This window comes from Rhinoraja longicauda, chromosome 35 (assembly GCF_053455715.1).
Source record: "Rhinoraja longicauda isolate Sanriku21f chromosome 35, sRhiLon1.1, whole genome shotgun sequence".
In the NCBI taxonomy this organism is placed as follows: domain Eukaryota; kingdom Metazoa; phylum Chordata; class Chondrichthyes; order Rajiformes; family Arhynchobatidae; genus Rhinoraja; species Rhinoraja longicauda.
In genome coordinates, this window is record NC_135987.1 from 6,111,042 (window position 1) to 6,134,172 (window position 23,131).

General features: G+C 46.4%; 1 protein-coding gene across 1 annotated transcript; it reads left to right on the top strand.

Moving 5' to 3' along the window:
• The first annotated feature begins 1,612 nt into the window (after window positions 1-1,612).
• On the top strand, window positions 1,613-14,508 carry LOC144609939 (chymotrypsin-C). The gene is made up of 6 exons (XM_078428345.1): window positions 1,613-1,724; window positions 6,288-6,397; window positions 9,026-9,120; window positions 9,697-9,977; window positions 12,803-12,966; window positions 14,323-14,508. The coding sequence occupies exons 1-6, from the start codon at window positions 1,628-1,630 to the stop codon at window positions 14,506-14,508; spliced, it is 933 nt and encodes a 310-aa protein (XP_078284471.1). The 5' UTR covers window positions 1,613-1,627.
• The last annotated feature ends 8,623 nt before the right edge of the window (window positions 14,509-23,131 follow it).

Consider the following 23,131-nt stretch of genomic DNA (forward strand, 5'->3'; position numbering starts at 1 on the left):
CTTCCTCATGCACCCACCCCTCCACAAGCCCACCTGTCAAATGCTCATCTACTCTCCTGTTACAAAAACTGCCCACACAATAACCTACCTTCCACACTAGCACCCACTTGCTCTCCTGCTGATTTACCTATCTGCACACCTGACCCCTCCTGTCCACGCACCATTCACTTTGCCACACCCCTACATAATCTGCTCACACACTCATCTCTTCATTTGCCCATATACCACCTACTGCCCTGCCCACACATGCATCTGTTCACCTGTTCCCCCCCTCCCCTATCTTGTGTTCACACCTATGCACTGTCCTTCGGCCCAATGAGTCCGCGCCGACCAGCGATCCCCACACATTAACACTACCCTGCACACACTAGGGACAATTTTACATGTATACATTTATACCAAACCAATTAACCTACAAACCTGTAGGCATTTGGGGAGTGGGAGGAAACCAGAGCACCCGGAGGAAACCCACACAGGTCACAGGGAGAACGTACAAACTCCGTACAGACAAGCACCTGTAGTCAGGATCGAACTCGGGTCTCTGGCGCTGCAAGGCAGCAACTCTACCGCTGCGCCACCGTGCTGCCCTTTTGCTGAGTATTTTCAAGACATGCAATCAAAATAATTTGAGATTATCAGGTTGTACACTGGCACAGTGGTAGAGTTGCTGCCTTATAGCACCAGAGATCCAGGTTTGATCCTGATTACTGGTGCTGTCTGTACCGAGTTTGCACGTTCTCCCCGTGGCCTGCATGGGTTCTCTCTGGGTGCTCCGGTTTCCTCCCACATTCCAAAGAAGCATAGGTTTGTAGATTCATTGGCTTTGGTAAAGATTGTAAATTGTCGCTAGTGTGTAGGATAGTGGTGGTGCACAGGGATCGCTGGTCGGCAGGGATTCAGTGGACCGAAGGGCCTGTTTCCATGCTGTATCTCTAAACTAAACTAAACAAAACTAAAGTTGTAGGGCTAATGCAGGGGAGTGACTCTGAGGTGCATGATGGCGATCTCTATAGTAGGCACAACAAGCTGGCTTATTCCTGCTTCTTTTTTATTCTGCTCTAATGGCAGTGAAATGAGAACATCTTTTGGAACTCAGTCACTGAGGTCAAGCAGGCTACTCATTCATTAACACAACAAACACACACTTTTAAGAATGCTTTAAAAATGCTCTAAGGGCCTAATCTATCATAACTCTCAGCACAATTTTAAAAAAATGAACAACCAAAGACGTATCCTCAAAATGACCCAAGATAAATTTGGAATCCTGGTGAATGTTGCAGAGTGTAAAGTGACCTCTTTTTGCTTTCACTTTATACAAGTTTCCCCCCCCCCCCCTAAAATACCTTCCAGAATGCAATACATGATGTCTGAACCCGTTGTTTGTGCATGATCAGTCAACCCACGGCTGTAACTAATCTGACTGACTATGGGATCGGCTGACAAGCAGGTGAACAGACCACCCAGAAGAGTCTGGACCCATTCTAGTTCATGTTTTGATGTAGCGCTGTGGAGCAGGCTAATCCTGGAACAATGGAGTCACATGAAGGACTCCCCGTGAACTCTGCACATATAAATTGCGGACGGAGGCAGGGGGTGTTTGGAGTCACACGATGGATGGTTGCTGAACATGTCGGGTCAAAGTCTGCCTCTGATTGTCCTCCTACTGACTGTATCTCCTGCCTTTTATTTGGGGTATAGTCTTCAGCACAAAATTGGATACCTAGGTAAGAGTAGTGAAGTTGTCGTCTCGATGAAAAATAAACTAATTTCCGAACATAAATAATGCTAATGTGGATTAACGGTCAGGTAATGAACTTTGAGTGTTACTGCCGCTGGCTCACAGCTCCAGGAACTCCGGTTCGATTCTGACCCCCAAGTGCTATCCGTGTGGAAGGTACAAAATGCTGGAGTAACTCAGCGGGTCAGGCAGCATCTCGGGAGAGAAGGAATGGGTGACGTTTCGGGTCTCGACCCGAGACCCTTGGGTCTCGACCCGAAACGTCACCCATTCCTTCTCTCCCGAGATGCTGCCTGACCCGCTGAGTTACTCCAGCATTTTATACCTTTGATTTAAACCAGCATCTGCAGTTTTTTTTTCTTCAGAAGGGCCTCGACCCGAAACATCACCCATTCCTTCTCTCCTGAGATGCTGCCTGACCCGCTGAGTTACTCCAGCATTTTGTACCTTTGATTTAAACCAGCATCTGCCGGGTTTTTTCCTATGCTATCTGTGTGGAGTTTGCTTGTTCTCCCAGTCACCACACAGGATTCCTTCAGGTGCTCCAGTTTCTTCTCACATCCCAGAGAAGCTGGTTGGTCAAGTCAAGTGACTGCTGCGAATTGCCACTTAGTGGAGGTTAGTGGGAATGGAATTAAAAAGAAGGAAGTTGGTGGACATGTGAGAGAGAATATGTTGTAATGCTACAAGGGAATAAGATGAGGGGATAATTAACTGATGGGATTACTCTGTTTAATGTCTTGCATACGATGTGTCAATGGTCTTTCCTCTGTATGGTAATAAATATGTCAAAGAGAGATATGGTACAAACAGGCACGCTGCCCACCGAGTCCACACTAACCAGCAAACAGATGAATCTTATTCTAGCACATTGGATTCTCCTCACATTCCCATCAACTCCACTCCCATCTCCAAAGTCTACCACTCACCTACAGAATTGGAGGCAATTTATGGTGGCCAATTAACCGACCAACTACCATGCTTTTAGGATGTGAAGGGAAAACTGGAGCATCCAGAGATACTCATTTGTTCCCAGGGTGAATGTGCACAGACAGCTGAGTTACTCCAACTTTTTGTGATGCCTTCGATTTGTACCAGCATCTGCAGTTATTTTCCTACACAACTTGCCGCTCCACTGCGATTTCTCCTCAAGGTATGTCTACTTTGAAAAAGTTCTCCTCCTCTCTTCGACGAGAATTTAGCAACATGCTCTCTCACTGCTCCCCCTCTGTGATATCTCCTGCCCTCCTACTCTCTCCCACTCTCCTGTCTCCTACTACATCCTTTGTCCCGCCCCCTCCCCTGACATCAGTCTGAAGAAGGGTCTCGAGCCGAAACGTCACCCATTCCTTCTCTCCTAGATGCTGCCTGACCCGCTGAGTTACTCCAGCATTTTGTGATACCTCAGACAGAACTTGAGATCAGTATTGAACTTAGACTGCTGCAGCAATGAGGCAGCAACTCTACCAGCTGCACCATTGCGCGTAGAATTATTTCACGTTTACAGCACTACCAGGGGTAATGGTGGAAGCAGAAACAATATTGGTTTAAGACACTTTCAGAAGGACATGGTCGTAGGATGCAGGTGAGGTACTAAACGAGTACTCTGCATCTGCATTCACTGAGGAGAAGGACTTGGAGGACAGCAAGATCAGTGTATAAATATGCCAGGGCAGTTTGAGATCGAGAAGGAGGTGGTGCTGAGACGCTTGAAGAACACGAAGGTGGATAAGTCCCCAGGGCCTGATGGGATTTATCTCAGGTTATTGGGGAGGCAAGAGAGTCTCTTGCAGGAGCCATGACGAGGATCTTTGCTTCTTGTCTAGCCATTAACGAGGTCCTGGGTAACTGGAGAGTGGCCAATGTTTTTTCCCTTTATTTAAGAAAGGAAGCAGAGAGAATCCAGGGAACTATAGGCCGGTGAGCCTCAGGCCAATGGTAGGAAAAACTAATGGAGAGTATTCATTGAGATCATATTTAATATAATTTGGAAGAGAATGGGCTAATTAGGAATAGTCAGCATAGCTTAGTACGTGGCAGGTTGTGAATCATTAACGGTTGAGTTTTTTGAGGGGATAACGAGGGAGTATGTGAAGGTAAGGCAGTGGATGTTGTCTACATGGATTTTAGTAAAGCTTTTGTAAAGGTTCCTCATGGTGGGCTTATCCAGAAGATTAAGATATATGGGCATCTCGATGATTTGGTCAGAACTGGCTTATTCATAGATGACGGAGGGTTGTGGTGGGAAGTAGATATTGTGAATGGGGGTCTGACACCAGTGGAGTTCCACAGGGATGTGTGCTGGGACCTCAGCTGTTTGTGATATATAAATGATATATACTGTAAATGACCAAGATATAAATGTAGTTGGGTTGGTGAGTTGGTTTGCTGACAACATCAAAATTGGAGGAGTTGCAGTGAGGAATACTGTCAGATGATACAGTGAGATATAGACCATCTGCAGAAATGGGTGGAGAAATGGCAGACGGAGTTTAACCCGAGCAAGTGTGAGGTGTTAAACTTTGGGTGTTCGAATGGAATGAGAGTATTCTCTTAATGGCAAGACCCTCATCAGCAGTGATCTTGGAGTCCAAGTTCACAGCTCATTGAAGGTGGCAACACAAGTAGATAGGGTGGTTAAGAAGCCATATGGTGTGCATGTCTTCATTCCAAGGTGATTTGAGTATGAGATTCAGGAAGTCATGATGCAGCTCTAGAGGATTTAGGAAAAAAAACTGCAGATGCTGGTTTAAATCGAAGGTAGACACATAATGCTGGAGTAACTCAGCGGGTCAGGCAGCATCTCGGGAGAGAAGGAATGGGTGACATTTCGGGTCGAGACTGAAGACTGAGTCTGAAGAAGGGTCTTGACCTACAACGTCACCCATTCCTTCTCTCTATAGGAATTTAGGTTAGGCTGCATTTGGAGTATTGCGTGCTGTTCTGGTCGCCCCATTACAGGAACGATATGGTGGCTTTGGGGAGGGTCCAGAGGAGGTTTACAAGAATGATGCCTGGATTGGAGGGTTTCAGCTCAGGAAGAGGTTGGATAGACTTGGATTGTTTTCTCCGGAACATCAATGGTTGAGGGGAGACTTGATAGAAGTATATAAAATTATGAGGCATACATAGGGTAGACAGTAAGGACCTTTTGTGGAGGTTTGGTAGTGGCAGATCTGAAAGTGTGGCGTTGAAGAGGCTTTTGGAAGTGCAGGGAATAGAGGGATATGGATCTGTTTAACTTGGCATGATGTTTGGCACAAACATTGTGGGCCTGAATGGCCCATTCCTGGGCTGCACTGTTCTATCTTCTATATGACATATATGAATATGCAGAGAATGGAGGATTATGGATTATGTGCAGGCAGAAGGAATTTGTTTAAGTCAGCATCGTATTTGGCACAGATTTAGATTTAAAAAAAAGATTTACAGCGCAGAAACAGGCCCTTCGGCCCACCGGGTCCGCGCCGCCCAGTGATCCCAGCGGTCCCCGCACATTAACACTATCCTACACACACTCGGGACGATTTTTTTAAACATTTGCCCAGCTACGTCTTTGGAGTGTGGGAGGAAACCGAAGACCTCGGAGAAAACCCACGCAGGTCACGGGGAGAACGTACAAACTCCGTACAGACAGCACCCGTGGTCAGGATCGAACCTGAGTCTCCGGCGCTGCATTCGCTGTAAGGCAGCAACTCTACCGCTTTCCACGGCGGTAGGACGAAGGGCTTGTACTATCATATCATATCATATATATACAGCCGGAAACAGGCCTTTTCGGCCCTCCAAGTCCGTGCCGCCCAGTGATCCCCGTACATTTACACCCACTAGGGACAATTTAAAAAAAAAAATGTTTTACATTTACCGAGCCAATTAACCTACATACCTGTACGTCTTTGGAGTGTGGGAGGAAACCGAAGATCTCGGAGAAAACCCACGTAGGTCACGGGGAGAACGTACAAACTCCTTACAGTGCAGCACCCGTAGTCAGGATCGAACCTGAGTCTCCGGCGCTGCATTCGCTGTAAAGCAGCAACTCTACCGCTGCGCTACCGTGCCGTAATGAGCTGAACTGTTCTATATTCAATGTCACCGTGCTATTCACCTCAACTACTCAGTGTGATAGTGAGTGCCACATTCTTGCCAAACTCCAGGTCATTAAGTCTCTCTAGAATTTACTCGTGGGTTATTTAGTGACTGCCTTGTACTTTTGGCTCCAGCTTTGGGATCGTCCACAAATAGAAATACCTATGTTCTCCCTATCAAACCCGTTCACAATCTCAAAACCCTCGCCAGTTCCTTCTCTGCCTTTTATTACCTAGCGAAGAACCCCTGGCTGTTCAGTCATTCCAGTTTGGCATCATGTACACAGATCAACGGATTGATAAAGTATTAGTCAGACATTTTGAGCGGGTAGACACAAAATGCTGGAGTAACTCAGCGGGACAGGCAGCATCTCTGGAGGGAAGGAATGGGTGACGTTTCGGGTCGAGATCCTTCTCCTGTCCACAGGGTGCCTTGCTGATATCAATATTTATTGTTTTTTCAGATTGGCCAGGGGATTGCGGTGTCTCACTGTTCTCGCCCAATGTAGCTGGCAGGATCGTATCTGGGAACGAGGCACGCCCACATTCCTGGCCATGGCAGGTCTCTCTGCAGGTAAGCAACACAACAAGGCAAGGTGCCACACGGATATGGGATCTTCTTCCAGAGGCTGCTCTGGCTTTTATAACACCACCATTGAGCTCCCCATTGAGCTCATCAGATTCTCTTGCCTAGGTAGATACAAAATGCTGGAGTAACTCAGAGGGTCAGGCAGTATCCTGATGATTAGCCATGATCTCATTGAATGGCGGTGCTGGCTCGAAGGGCCGAATAGCCTACTCCTGCACCTATTGTCTATCTCTGGAGAGAAGGAATGGGTGACTTTTCGGTTCGACCCGAAACGTCACCCATTCCTTCTCTCCAGAGATGCTGCCTGACCCGCTGAGTTACTCCAGCATTTAGTGTCTACCTTCGATTTAAACAAGCATCTGCAGTTCTCTTTCCTAGATTCTCTTGCCTTTTATTTTTCAAATATTAATCCTTTTGAAAAGTTATAAATTCTGCTTCCAAAAGCATTTCTGATTATACTTTGGGGGGAAAAATCTCCTACACTCTCAAGTTCCTTCCGCGGATAATCAATTGGACTGTAGCCCTCAGGTTCCAATGTGGCAACTAGTAGAATTGGACTTTCACTCTTCACCTTAGCAAAACCCTTCATAATTTGGACGGCTTTCTTAATTCTCGTGAGAGACACAAGAAACTGCAGATGCTGGACTTGCTCCAGTTTTCTTAAGATTCTTTTTGTTCCAAGCAGGAGTTAGACAATAACAAATACCCTGAAATATATTTGAAGAGGAACTTGCAACAATGGTAGGTTGTTGTACGTGTTGCTGCATCTGTCGATATGGACCCCCACTCATCACAACCACAGGGCACAGAATCAGGAATACAATATCACCTAGGGATTAGAGGAGAGACATCCTATTTGTTTCTTTATTTCTGGAGCAGCCTTCAAATAGATCCAAGAATCAGAAGGCAAAGGTCTTCTTTGTGGCTTTTAAAGTCAATAGACAATAAACAATAGGTGCAGGAGGAGGCCATTCGGCCCTTCGAGCCAGCACCGCCATTCAATGTGATCATGGCTGATCATTCTCAATCAGTACCCCGTTCCTGCCTTCTCCCCATACCCCCTGACTCCGCTATCCTTAAGGGCTCTATCCAGCTCTCTCTTGAATGCATTCAGAGAATTGGCCTCCACTGCCTTCTGAGGCAGAGAATTCCACAGATTCACAACTCTCTGACTGAAAAAGGTTTTCCTCATCTCAGTTCTAAATGGCCTACCCCTTATTCTTAAACTGTGGCCCCTGGTTCTGGACTCCCCCAACATTGGGAACATGTTTCCTCCCTCTAACGTGTCCAACCCCTTAATAATCTTATACGTTTCGATAAGATCTCCTCTCATCCTTCTAAAGTCGTAGATGAAATAATGTTGTACAGCCTCACAAGAACATAAGAGAATAAGAACAGGAAGAGGGTACTTGGCCACTCAAACTGGTCTTCTTATCGAGTCCACATCACTAGATTAGAAATTGTTCAGCCAGCGTTGAACACACTTCTCGGCATCTGCGTACAATGCAATTCCATTAAAACATAGAGCGTAGAATATTATGACCATGTCTGATCTACCCCAGGCCTCATCTCCCCTCGTCCTTCTAAACAACAGCGAGTACATGCCTAGAGACACCAAACGCTCATCATATGTTAACCTAATCATCCCAGGATTCTGTAAGTGAGTCATTTGCTGAATGTTGACTAGCATTTGAACTGCTCTTGGGGCTGTGATTTATGCCATTGATTCAGTTGGAATTCTGGTCGGCAGTATTCCCAAAGATGTTATTGATGATGTCTCATGACAGTAATGCCATTGTGAGTCAAGGGTAAATGTTCATCAGTCACTTAAAGTTAGCATGCAGGTGCAGCAGGCAGTGAAGAAAGCTAATGGCATGTTGGCCTTTACAACAAGAGGAGTTGAGTATAGGAGCAAAGAGGTCCTTCTGCAGTTGTACAGGGCCCTAGTGAGACCGCACCTGGAGTACCGTGTGCAGTTTTGGTCTCCAGATTTGAGGAAGGATATTCTTGTTATTGAGGGCGTGCAGCGTAGGTTCACTAGGTTAATTCCCGGAATGGCGGGACTGTCGTATGTTGAAAGATTTGAGTGACTAGGCTTGTATGCGCTGGAATTTAGAAGGATGAGAGGGGAATCTTGTTGAAACATATAAGATTATTAAGGGATTGGACACGTTAGAGGCAGGAAACATGTTTCCAATGTTGGGGGAGTCCAGAACCAGGGGCCACAGTTTAAGAATAAGGGGTAGGCCATTTAGAACGGAGATGAGGGAAAGCTTTTTCAGTCAGAGAGTTGTAAGTCTGTGGAATTCTCTGCCTCAGAAGGCAGTGGAGGCCAATTCTCTGGATGCTTTCAAGAGAGCTAGATAGAGCTCTTAAAGATAGCGGGGTCAAGGGGTATGGGGAGAAGGCAGGAACGGGGTACTGATTGTGAATGATCAGCCATGATCACATTGAATGGCGGTGCTGGCTCGAAGGACCGAATGCACCTGCACCTATTGTCTATTGTCTAAATGTTTAGATTTTTTCATTGTTGATGGTCATGGGAGGAGTAAATATTGTTTGCAACTTATCATTCCTCTAATGCTGTAGTTACAAGCTTTTCTCTCTTGCTAGATGCGTGCTCGGGGGAGTCGGTCTTATACTCACGTCTGTGGTGGGACACTCATTCACAGTCACTGGATCCTGACTGCAGCACATTGCTTTCAAAAGTAAGCAAACAAAGGTTTGAGGCAAAGTGTTTGAATAACATACCGTAAAAAGGTCGGTGAAGATTGCCTGCATTATTCAATCAGGCAGAAGGGTGCAGGTAAACATACCCTTGGATTTAACTGCATGCAAAAACTGATTTTAGATGATCAGCCATGATCATATTGAATGGAGGTGCCAGCTCGAAGGGCCGAATGCCCTACTTCTGCACCTATTTTTCTATGTTTCTATGGATGCCCGTTGGTTTGGGAAGCCCAAATAATAATCGATCATTCTTCTGCAACTTCCATGTTGTAGGACAGTTTGTGGTTCTTGCATATGACTGGCCGAGGTTCTTATTTTGAGGAGTTACAGTTGGCTAGAGGAAACAGACAGTGGGGGCAAGAGGTTTCCAAGAATCCAGCATCCTACAAATGAATGTGACCGTACCACATTCAAAGGTCAACGTGACTGAGATACAGTGATCAATGTACAGAAGGTTCCATTTATATTTAGAAATGCAGGATAATTCAATAAAGCTCACTTTAAACTTTATCTTTGAAGCTTTGACTCTTGACTCAAACCATTGTCCGTTACAGAGGGAAAGGAGTGGATACTGCTAATTGGCGGATTGTCCTTGGTAAACACAACCTGCATCATTCAGAACATAACCAGAAGATTTATCGTGTGAAAAGAATTTACAGACATGAACGCTTCCGCTACCAGCTCCACAGTGAGATTGAGAATGACATTGCCGTGGTCAGGTCAGCAGAGGACATTTCACAAAGCAGCTACATCCGATATGCTTGCATGCCCAAGAAGAACAGCCAATTGCTACCTGGTCAACAGTGTTGGACTACAGGTTGGGGTGCCACCAGAGGTAAGCGAGCAGCTTAAGGAACTAGGATGAATGAGTGTCAACAAGATACAATTAATTTGCCTTAAGCAGAACTTCAAATCTACAACAGGGAGAGGAGGGTTTGAGTCATTAGTGTCATTGTGGTTTCCTGGAATTCGTCTAATGGCCCAGTGAGTCAAAGAGAATATTCTTGGATTTTTTTTTGTTCCATGTTGTTCGAGGTTTATTTTTCCCTGTTTATTTGCTTCTTTCAGAGAATGGAGCAGCTGGTTCGGTGGGCAATGTATTAAAGCAACACTATCACAGCACTGACCACGTTTGTTGGGTCTCCTCATGTTTTACCTTTCAATTATTTCCAGAGAGCTATCAACTAAAGAGGCATAATCTGCTGCAAATCAACCTAGAGGTCATTCCAAGTTTTCAAAAATATCCAGCACACATTATTTGATAGTATTACGTCTTTCATTTTTGTCTTTACAAGACTCATTGAAGTAAAAAAGTAAATTACAATTCCAAAGGAAAATTATCAGAATACAAGGCCGTCCCTCCTCCCACTGTCTGGTGGGTTGTAAACCCATCATGATGGGTAAAGTTTGGACAAAAATTATAACAGGGAGCCAATAGATTATGGCAAATGGTGAACAATGGAATTGCCCATTTTCTTCTTTCTGACTTCATTGCGTGATTGTCGTAAAAATCTGTGGAAAAGTGTGGATTTAGAAAACTCAACTTACTTATTAGGGGAAGCACAATGGACTATATATTCGGTATCAATGGATTGCAATTTTTCAGAGTAGAGAATTTCCATGTGGATGCAGACCATTTTGAAGATGTACCAAAAGCAGGCTGACTTGCAATGGGCTATCTTGTGCGAAACTCCAATCTCTTTGGCGTTCTAGATATGGCCATGACTGTTGGTCCACAGGGCAACAGTCCCCTCTTTAGCTAGTCCCCTCCATATAATCTACACGATTTTTCTTATCCAAATATCTTTAAGAAGAAAAACACCACCCATACCCACTTCACCCTCTCCACCACCCACCAACCTTTGATATTATACTAACTCAGCCCATTCCAGTGTTTCAAGCAGTCTAAGTTCAACACAATGTGTTAAAAAAAACATACTTATCACCACCCAAAATAATACTTTTGAATGGTTTATACCCGTGTATCAATCCAAAGGACTTTGTTTCTACATTTCAGATGTACATCATATTGACTGTGGACCATTCAGTCGTGCCAACTAAACACTGGGCTCCGTGAATGTCATAAACCCATCATCTAGTTTGTACGAATTTCTTCATTTCGTATTTTGGAGGTCTAGCGTTTGGGTATTTGAAACAAAAAATATAAAATTCTAGAAATGCTTAGCTGGTCAGGCAGTATCTGGAGCTGGTGAGGCGGGGTTTAGTTTAGTTTAGAGATGCCAGCGATCCCCGCACGTTAACACTATCCTATACCCACTAGGGACAATTTTTACATTTACCAAGCCAATTAACCTACATACCTGTACGTTTTTGGAGTGTGGGAGGAAACCGAAGATATCGGAGAAAACCCACGCAGGTCACGGGGAGAACGTAGAAACTCCGTACAGACAGCGCCCGTAGTCGGGATCGAACCCAGGTCTCCAGAGCTGCATTCGCTGTAAGGCAACAACTCTACTGCTGCGCCACCGTGCCGCCCAAAATAATACTTTTGGATGGTTTATACCCGTGTGTATCAATCCAAAGGACTGTTTGTTTCTACATTTCAGACATGCATCATATTGACTGTGGGCCATTTGGTCGAGCCAACTACATGCCACGCACTTAAGTTGAAAGTTAACCTTTCAAGTCAAAGATCTTTAGCAAATCTTCACAAAACAATGTTCTTTTCAGGTACAGAAAAGAGAGTGATTAAAAAGATGGTATGATGATGTGGATGATAAAGGAACCAGCAGAATCTAATCTGGTTATGGATTGTTGTTGTTGCAAAGACAGTACAAAGTTGCATTTTAACAGTACTTTATTTGTCACATGTACCAAGCTACAGTGAAATTTATTTTTGTATACAGTTCAGTACAGGTATCGCCATACATAAGCACTTAGATATATCTTTGATAAGCATCGCGGACACAGTACAAGTGTGTACTGGTAGTGCATTAAGACAGTATACAGAGTCGCCTGATTTGGCGCCATTTTTAAGTCCCAGTTGTTATAGGCGTAGAGACGTTACCCTGACCATGAAGGCCTGTGGTTCTGGCGGCGTTACGGGGTCGGCCTGGCCAAGCGTGGCCATTGATGTCCCCCACCGCACTCTGCCACTACTGGCCACATCCAGTCCACATGCTAGACCTCTTGGAACGGTGCCCGGTCGAACTGAGCCCCAGGGGACTGCAGGGCCTCCAGCGGCCCACTCCACCGCCAAGGCACCCCATTGCCTCTCGCAGCCGGTCTGCTTTATATATTATCGTTTGGGTTACAGGCGCTTGACAGCTAATGAAATATTTCTAAAGTGTAACCACTGCTGTAATGTAGGAAATGTGCCAACCATTTTACGCAATTATACTGACAATGACTGAGGGATACATTTTGCAGGGAGGCTATGGAGAATCCCCTGCTCTTTTTCAAAGATTTTCCTCCTGAGAAGGAAGGAATAGCCTCAATATAGACTGTGCAGCAAGAGACAGCACCTAACTATTGGCCTAGATTATATGTTGAAGGTCTGGAACAGGAATCGTCAGACCTTTCTTCTTTCTGAACAAGGCTAAATATTGATTTCAACATCAAAGCCCCATGACATAAGAAGGCAAGCCTTTGCAGATAGTCCACAAATTAGTCAGGTCTGATTTGCTCCTTTCTTTTCAGGACAAAGGGAAAATGTCACTTTATCTGAAGTGCTAAACCAAGCCAGACTTCCAATCATTGAACATCAGACCTGCAAAATGAAGAAGTTCTGGGGGGATCGAGTGCGTAGCACAATGATTTGTGCTGGTTTTAAAGATACAGAAGAACCTCCTGCAGCTTGCCAGGTAATTGGAAGGAATCAGGTTGTAGCTTAACATCACCTAATCCCTTCATCTGTGCCCCCTTTGTACTCTCTTATCATCCTTTTTAATGGACCAGACAGGCAAAGTTAATTTGAAGACACAAATTGCTGGAGTAAACTCTGCAGGTCAGGCAGCATCCTTGGAGAACATGGATAGATAACGTTTGGGGTTGAAACCATTCTTCAGTTCTTTGTTTCTACAGTTAAAACAAAAGACAAAGATGTTTTCCAGAGATCTTTTCAATAGATGTTCCTTCAATCTAGCATCGAGCTCTGGGGCCATAGGAATCCCTAGTTAGCTCCCCTGTATGACTAGTCCACTGGTTACCATCTGGGCAGTGTTGGAGAGTTCTCTTATTCTGAGGAGATTTCTTGAGATCAAGGATGACACCAGTTCTGCGCATTCTGGGGTGGTTGATAAGGTTAATGTGTGATCCGTACACTGCTACAGACAGGGCAGGAGATACTTGATGGGGTAGGCACATGGACATTTTGGGAGATGTTGCATTCCTTCTGACTTTTATACTGGGTTTCTGTGTGCTCCTGACAAATGGACTCAAGGCTCTCAATGGGATCTCTAATTCTCCATATCATCTTAAGCAGCCAGGCCCCAGGGGTTGAGAATACCTTTGATTATATTTCCCCAGTCACCTTGCAATCACTTTCTGTGACCAATTTCAGAATGGAGTGCTTGTTTTGGGAATCTGGTGATAAGCATCTGAACAACATGTCCTATTCTCTAGAGGTGACTGAATGTAACTAGGGCATCAATTAGGGTTGTTGACCTAATAAAGGTTGCTAATTTTTCTTGGTTTATCCCACCAATGGATTTGGAAGATTATACAGAGACGTTGGTGGCTATCTCTCCAGTGCTCTGAGGTGTCTGTTAGAGTCTGAGATCAACAAGTGGGTGTGGATCACTGCTGCCCAGTACAACATGAGCTTTGACGATGAAGTCTTGATCTTTTCTGTGATGAAACACTGAAAGCAATGGTGATTTTCATCATCAATGTCTACCTTTGTTGAAAGGTGGCTCGCAAGATATAAGGAGCAGTCCATGATTTACAGGGCCTCATCATGCACCTTTACTGTTAGAAGGAAATATTGTACAGCAGGGGCAGATTGACTTTAGAACATAGAACAGTGCAGGACCTTCAGTGTCTGTGCACAATGTCTGTGCCAAACATGATGCTAAGACCGACTCTTATCTACCTGCACATAGAACATAGAACAGGGCCTTCAGCCTACAAGGTTCACTGTATGCGATGATGGGCTACTGGGATTCACTGTGTATGATTGTGTTGTTCTGGGCTTCACCGCACTGTGTCTTGTGTTTCAGGGGGACTCTGGTGGCCCACTTCTCTGTCAGCATGGCTCGGATAGGTGGGAGGTTCATGGTGTGGTCAGCTTTGGGCCCACTGGCTGCATTGTTGAAAATAAGCCCAGTGTATTTACCAAAACCACTGCCTACTTCCCCTGGATTGAGAAAACAAGGATACGGGATTACTTCTTAGACTGGAGATAAGGCCAAAGGGCCTCCGTTCCCAACTCAACTTCATTCAGAAGAAAAAGAACTGTTTTACATAAAAATAAAAGCTTTTGAAGGAATCTGTGTTGGCTCTCTTTGAATGTATGCCCCAGTGAGCTGAGGGTGTATATTGAAAGCTTGAAGGAAGGGTGAATATAATGCTTCAAAAAGAGTAAAGGGGAAGAAAGACAAAGATGGTTCACAGCACTTACCAAATATGTGTTCAGAAATAGTCACATTTGTAATATTAGAAAGTTAACCAAAGGGACAAAGAATCAGTTGGTTGCAATTAATTTGGAGTACTTCAAACCAGCTCTTAATATTTGCAAACCAGTCGTCATAAAATTAGACTCTACCTCACACATGATCCAATTTAGATCTAATGCAAATATGATACAACACACACAACAAATTGCAAGAGAAGCCTTCTAAGTTTGGTGATAAAATGTTTTGTTATTAATGGCCACTAATAACGTTGCCTTCTTTTTATGTTGCTTTAAGCAGCAAATCTTTTTGCAGCAAATGCAAGGTTTTGTGTTTGGACCTCCAGAAATTATTAAAATCGATCTTGCAGCCACAAGATACGCCGACTAATAATGTAGGGATTGTAGTATGCTGTCAATCCATCGGTATTCATTGCAATACGACCTTCCTTCCCTGTTACCACATTGCATACATGAGCTGTAAGGTCGACTGTTTGAGTGCACACTACTTAAAGGCAGCCTGCAATTCTTAAATAGGTGGTGCAGTGCGGCTGCAATAAATGGTGAAAAGCTGCAGTAAATTGGGAAGTGAATTTGTGCTGAGATACTGAACAGTGATTGAACTCGCAAGTGTTCACTGATAGTGCATTAGGTGCAACATTTTGGAAGATGAGGGAACTTTTGTATCCACAGCAAGACAGATGTACAACTGAACAGCATTAGAAAAAGGTACCAGTGAAGCTCATTGGTGGTAATGTAGCTCCAAGTAACGGAATTCTCTTCAAGAAATTGTTAATAACCTTGCACAAACTGCCAAAGTTGGGGAGTTTAATTTAAAAGAGGCACATCCCACCAACTGCATCACTTACGATGAGTAAATTCACATTACCATCCACTAACAGTCAGTATCAAATCAGTAATTCATTAAATTCAAGACACAAGAAACAGCAGATGCTGGAATCAGGCGCAGAATTCAAATTACTGGAGTAACTCAGCAGATCAGGAAGCATCTCTGGGGGACATGGATAAGTATCATTTCGGGTCTGAGCCTGGAAGGGTCCCAATCTCAAGCATTGTCTATCCATGTCCATAAGAGATGCTGACAGACCTGCTGAGTTACTCCTGCACTTTGTATTCAATTCATTTGCGCAGCAGTAGAGTTGCTGCTTTACAGCGAATGCAGCGCCGGAGACTCAGGTTCGATCCTGACTACGGGTGCTGCACTGTAAGGAGTTTGTACGTTCTCCCCGTGACCTGCGTGGGTTTTCTCCGAGATCTTCGGTTTCCTCCCACACTCCAAAGACGTACAGGTATGTAGGTTAATTGGCTGGGTAAATGTAAAAATTGTCCCTAGTGGGTGTAGGATAGTGTTAATGTACGGGGATCGTTGGGCGGCACGGACTTGGTGGGCCGAAAAGGCCTGTTTCCGGCTGTATGTATATGATATGATGATATGAACTTGTTCTCATATAAAGCTCTGTTGCAAGCCTTGGACCTACAACTCAACACACAGACTATATGCCTTTGGTTGTTGCAGTAAATGTTGTACTTACTTTGCTCAGAGGATCTATGGTGCCTCTGGCAATCAGGATTCAGTGACAGGGCCTTGAGCTTGGAATTGTTTCCTGCAGGCACATGGGAAACATGGCTTTTCCCTCCTCGCCTATTCCCACTTTCCCTCCTCCTCCCTAATTCAATGTTTTTGTTTCAGTTTTCTCTGGTTTCTGTTCATTCTTCTGGTTATGTTCATATCCCCAGAGGAAACCCTTCCTCCTACAGACCAGCCTTGACTGGAAATAAAAATCAAAATATTGTAAATGCCGGCAAACAAATAAAAATAGAAAAAGCTGGAATCACTCAGCATGCCAGGTAGAATCTTAAGAGAGAGAAACAAGAGTTAATATTTTAGGTCAAATGCTCTTCTGTCAGGATCAGCCTGAAATGTTAACTCTGTTTCCTTTCCCACAGATGCTGCCTGACCTGTTGAGTGTTTCCAACATTTTCTGTCTTGATGCTTGTAAATAACTTGCTTCAAAGTTAGCCTTTAAAAATATTTCAAAATATATCCAATAGTACACTATCCAATTACAGAAAATTACCACCATTATGAATTGCACACAGCGACATCCCTACTTCACAAAAGAACATTATAATGGCCAAAGATCTGCAAATATTGATTTTGTTTTTAATCTACAGACACTTCAAAGGCAGAAGGGTCTGACCCAAAATGACATCTGTCCATTCCCTGCCTGACCTACTGAATTACTCCAGAACTTTGTGTTTTGCTCAAGATTCCAACATCTACATGTCTTTCAAATGGCAGAGAACCAAAATAGAGCAAGTAGTGTCCAATATACTGACTCTAAACTCGAAGAGGAATTGTTCACAAGATTTAGTGGCAACATCTCCAGAACAGCTTGATGTTTTTCTGCAGGCAGTGAGGCCTCAAATGAAGGGAAATTAAATGTTGCTTCCAATTTGCCTTTGATGTTGCAGTTGGTGTTTATTGTAAGCAACTTGGTTTTAATTGAGGCAGGGATGAACCTGCAAACTGCATTTTTTATGCTAATAATGAACTGCCTAGCAACGCACCAACGTCATCTGAATTGCTTTATTACGTAGTCAATGGTGAATGCAAATGTATTCAGCAACAAAGAGAATATACTGTACTCAAATAACCATATTTTAGTGTTCATGAAACATTTTGCTATTTTTATGACATTAATTTCTAACTTTTTTATGTCCAGATGCCCCGATCCAAAACGCTGATCATCCGTCAATCTCCAAAGATGCTGCCTGATCCGCTGAGTTCCTCCAGCAGTTTGATTTTTTGCTTCTGAAACTTTAATTTTGCTTCTCTCTCTGCAGATGCTGTTTGAACGACTCAGAATTCTGTAGCATAAAGACACATGATACTGCAGGCGTTGGAATTTGGAGCAAAATATTTATCGGACTTTATTTTTCTTCCAGCCTCCCTGCACCTTTCTTTGTATTTGGTCCTTCAGGTTTCATTTTATTTGTCCTGCTACAATTTTGGTCAGAAAATCTGAGTTTTCAAGTCCCAACTGAAGGGATGTGTGTGTTATTGTACAGAGTATCTTAAAAATTTAATCAAATCAAACACATCTTACAATTAAAAATAATTCACATTATTGTATATGGCTTCGGATTTTTTTAAAAACTTTCATAACATGAGTAAACAACTATTTGTTAAATAATGTGTAGGGACAAACTGCAGATGCTGGTTTAAACCAAAGACTGATACAAAAAGCTGGAGTAACTCAGCGGGTCAGGCAGCATCTCTGGAGAAACGGAATAGGTGTCGTTTGGGGTCAAGATCCTTCGTCAGGGGAAAGGGAAACGAGATATTGATGATACTTAGGACAAATTAATGGAAGATATGCAGAAAGCAACAATAATCAAGGATATGTAGAGCCTACAATGGTACATTGTTGGCTGTGGGATAGGTGATAACGAGTTATACAGATAGTGAAACTCAACAGGACGACCGGGAAACTGGTATGACGACTAGGGTGGTGGTGGGAGAGAGACGGTTACTTGAAGTTAGAGAGATAAATATTCATACTGTAGCGACCATAGAGAATGGTCCAGGTCGTCGAACCCTCGGATTGGCCAGCGAGGTCACGTGGGAACGCGACCATGGGGGATTGGTCCAGGGAGCGACATCGCTGATTGGCCAGCGATGTCATGTGCGCGTTTGGCGCCCGATTTAGTCAGTTCGGCGAAGTCTTCAAGGAAGACAGTAAGTTTGTAATGGTTGTCCTTTACCTTGTTGTTTAACTCTGTATTCGAATATTGCGGCTGCAATAAACTTCTTCTACAACCAACAAGTTTCGGACTCGCCATATTGGTGACCCCGACGTGATCTGGACGATCACCGACTGAGCAGGAACCCGACGCCTCGTTGACGATGACCGAGCCGGGCACACCGGAGTCAAGCGCCGGAAGCGTTCATCTTCCGTTGTTTTGGACGCACGCACCGCAAGCTTGGTTTATCCACACCGAGGCTCAATTTCATATAAAGAAGGTGTCGGACGAATCCACGAAGTACTACTACCTCGTCAGCGCTCTATCGCCGGACACAACCAAGCGCGTGATGCGGTTCATCGTGGATCCACCTGCGGAAAACAAGTACGAGGCCATGAAGAAAGTATTACTGCGAACCTTCGGGTTTAATAAGCATGGTGGTGCGGCAAAACTTCTGCACCTACCAGATCTTGGAGACCAACTGCCTTACGTCCTCATGGCCGAAATGATGATGCTAGCCGGTGAGCATACGGATTGCCCTATGTTCGAACAGGCATTCCGCGAGAAACATCCCGCGGATGTCCGACTGCTGCTCACGGATTGTTCTTTTAAGGACCCCGAAGCATATGCAGCGAAAGCGGACGCGCTCATAGCGGCAAAAAACAAGGCAAGTGGTTCGATCAACAAAGTCTCGACATCAGTGACCACGCCACAGCGACGGCAAGATGGCGCCACGTCTCCCGCCAATTCTCCGAAAGCCCGCCAAAAAGATCCACACAAGCGCGGCTGGTGCTATTATCACCTACGATGGGGTAACGAATCCCGCAACTGCCGTTTGCCTTGTACCTTCGCGGGAAATGCCTCGGCCAATCGTACATAGGGGCAGTTACGATTGGCCAGAACCGGCGCCTCTATGTCCATGATCGATTCACGGACACAGAATTTTTGGTAGACACGGGAGCCATCGTCAGCATAGTGCCGCCGACCGACCTCGAAACCAGATCGGGTAAGACAGGTCCCACCCTCATCGCGGTTAATGGCAGCCCAATTCGCACTTTCGGTACACGGAAGATGTCCCTTGTGTTAGGCCTCCGCACGTACGAATGGCCATTCATCATAGCCGACGTCAAACAAGCGATCCTGGGCGCAGATTTTCTCTGGGCTTTTTCACTGGTTCCTGATGTCCGCGGTAACGACCTCCAACCCTCCGCCGAAGATGAGCACGTCGCTCCGACAATCGCCTCCTCGCCCAGCCCTACTGTCCAGGCCGTCGTCGCGGCCCCCGACTCGTATGCTGCGATTCTGGCAGAGTTTCCGGAGCTGCTCGTCCAAGCTTTTGACACGCCTTCCGCTAAGCACGGTGTGGTCCATCACATCCGCACCGAAGGCCCTCCCGTTTTCGCTCGGGCCAGGAGACTACCGCCAGACAAACTGGTGGTGGCAAGGGCAGAGTTCAGGAAAATGGAGGAAATGGGAATTGTCCGTCAGTCTGACAGCCCGTGGGCCTCGCCGTTACACATGGTCTCCAAGGCATGTGGCGATTATCGGCGTCTCAATGCTGTCACCACGGCTGATCGCTACCCCATACCGCACCTACAGGATTTTTCATCTGGGCTGGAAGGAGCGGTGGTGTTTTCCAAAATCGATTTGGTGCGAGGATACCATCAGATTCCGGTGCGACCGGAGGACATACAGAAAACTGCAACAATTACTCCGTTCGGGTTGTTTGAACGGTTGCGTATGCCTTTCGGTTTAAAGAACGCGGCACAGGCTTTCCAGCGGCTGATGGACCGCGTGGGCCGGGGTTTACCGTTTGTGTTTATTTATTTAGACGACATCCTGGTCGCCAGCCCCTCCGTGCAGGAACACCAGGCCCATTTGCGGACCGTGTTCCAGCGGCTCCAAGACCACGGGCTCATAATCCAACCCTCCAAATGTCAATTCGGCCTTCCTGCTCTTGATTTTCTAGGGCACAGAATTACCCCTGCCGGCGCCTCCCCTTTGCCCGAAAAGGTGGAGGCTATCCGGGCATTTCCTAGGCCCACCACAGTAAAAGGGCTACAGGAGTTCGTAGGCATGGTTAATTTCTACCATAGGTTCGTTCCGGCAGCTGCGCGAGTCATGCGCCCACTCTTCCAATGCCTTGCAGGGAATCCGGTAGAGTTGTTGTGATCCCCGACCGCTGAGTCGGCTTTTACAGCAGCTAAGGCAGCCTTGGCAGACGCCACCATGTTGGTCCATCCGAGCCCCTCCGCCCCCACGGCCCTGACGGTTGACGCCTCTGACGTGGCGGTGGGCGGGGTTCTGGAGCAGCAGGTCGGTGGCCGTTGGCAGCCTTTAGCGTTTTTCAGCCGGCAACTAAATTCGGCCGAGCTGAAGTATAGCGCATTTGACCGAGAGCTTCTGGCTCTCTATTTAGCTGTTCGTCATTTCAGGTACTTCCTCGAGGGCCGCCCATTTGTGGCATTTACGGACCACAAGCCATTAACATTTGCTTTTTTGAAATTGTCTGACCCATGGTCGGCCCGCCAGCAGCGGCATCTGACTGCTATCTCCGAATTTACCACCGATGTCCGTCATGTCGCGGGTAAGCTTAATGCCGTTGCTGACGCCCTGTCTAGACCTGCTTTTCCCCCTATTTCGGCGGTGGACTGCGAGGTGGATCCCCAGGAGCTTGCGGAGGCACAGCTCCTAGCGGATACCGTTTCGACTTACCGGTCCACCACTTCGGGATTGAAGTTGGCCCAGGTAGCTTGTGGGTCGGAGGGCATGAAAGTCTGGTGCGATGTTTCTCTTCCCCGTCCCAGGCCGGTAGTACCGCCCTCCCTTCAGCGCCGGGTTTTCGATGCCATTCATGGGCTGGCGCACCCGTCTATCCGCTCCACCTCTGCCTTGGTAGCAGCGAGGTTTGTCTGGCATGGCCTGCGGAAACAGGTAGCGGGGTGGGCACGTTCCTGCGTGCCCTGTCAGACCGCTAAAGTCCAGCGCCACGTCCAGCCCCCCGTACAGGATTTCGAGGTCCCGGCTGTTCGTTTTTTCCACATCCACGTGGATTTGGTCGGGCCTTTACCTTCCTCCCGGGGCTACACCCACCTCCTCACGGTAGTGGATCGGTTCACCCGGTGGCCAGAGGCTTTCCCATTGTTTGATATTTCGTCCGCGTCTTGTGCTAGGGCTTTGGCCCTTCATTGGGTAGCTCGTTTCGGGGTCCCGGCAGTTATTACCACTGACAGAGGGCCACAGTTCACTTCGTCCCTCTGGGCCGCGCTGGCAGAACTGTACGGGTCCAAGTTACAACCCACGACTGCTTATCACCCCCAGGCAAATGGACTCGTAGAAAGGTTCCACCGCCAACTTAAGGCGTCCCTCAGTGCAAGGCTGGTAGGCCCGGACTGGGTAGACCAACTCCCTTGGGTTCTTTTGGGCATCCGGACTGCTCCTAAGCTAGATCTCGGTGCGTCGTCCGCAGAGCTAGTATATGGCTCGACACTTCGAGTACCCGGAGACCTGTTTCCTGTCCCTTCAGACCAGCTGCCTACCGTCCCATCAGTGTTAGCATCTCTCCGGGAACGGGTGGGCTCCCTGGCTCCAGTTCCGACTTCACGTCATGGGTGTCCCATGGTACATGAACCGTCTTCCCTGAAGGACTGTGAGATTGTTTTTTTGCGTAAAGATGCCCATCGCGCCCCGTTGCAGAGGGTCTATCAAGGGCCGTTCCGGGTTTTGCGTAAGGGAACGGCTACCTTCACCTTAGACATGTGCGGCAAGAGTGAGCTCGTCTCGGTGTCCCGGCTCAAACCTGCCCATTTGGATCCGGATCAACCAGTCCTGGTCGGTCAAACCCCTAGGAGAGGCCGACCTCCGTTAGTTCCGCTCAGTCCAGGACCCCCCGTTCCGACAGTTCCTCCAGGACCCCCCGTTCCGGCAGTTCCTCCTGGACCCCCCGTTCCGGTAGTTCCTCCAGAACCTCCCGTCCCGGCTGTTCCGCCAAGTCCGGAACCTCCGGCTCCTGTGGTTCAGGCTGTCCCTCTCCGTACCCGTTATGGTCGCGAAATCCGGCTCCCTGTTAGGTTCCGCACCTCGGGTTCTGGGGGGGGTCATGTAGCGACCATAGAGAATGGTCCAGGTCGTCGAACCCTCGGATTGGCCAGCGAGGTCACGTGGGAACGCGACCATGGGGATTGGTCCAGGGAGCGACATCGCTGATTGGCCAGCGATGTCATGTGCGCGTTTGGCGCCCGATTTAGTCAGTTCGGCGAAGTCTTCAAGGAAGACAGTAAGTTTGTAATGGTTGTCCTTTACCTTGTTGTTTAACTCTGTATTCGAATATTGCGGCTGCAATAAACTTCTTCTACAACCAACAAGTTTCGGACTCGCCATAATACCACTGGGTTTTAAATAATGTGTTGGAAGGAACTGCAGATGCCCGTTTAAATCAAAGGTGGACACAAAATGCTGGAGTAACTCAGCGGAACAGGTAGCATCTCTGGAGAAAAAGAATGGGTGACGTTTCGGGATGAGACCCTTCTTCAGACCGAGAGTCACGGGAGAGGGAGACTGGAGCTATGGACGGGTAAGGTGTGAAAACGACAGATCAAAGCAGTCGATGTTCATGGAAATGTACGATGGTTGTACAATTGTTGCCTGGG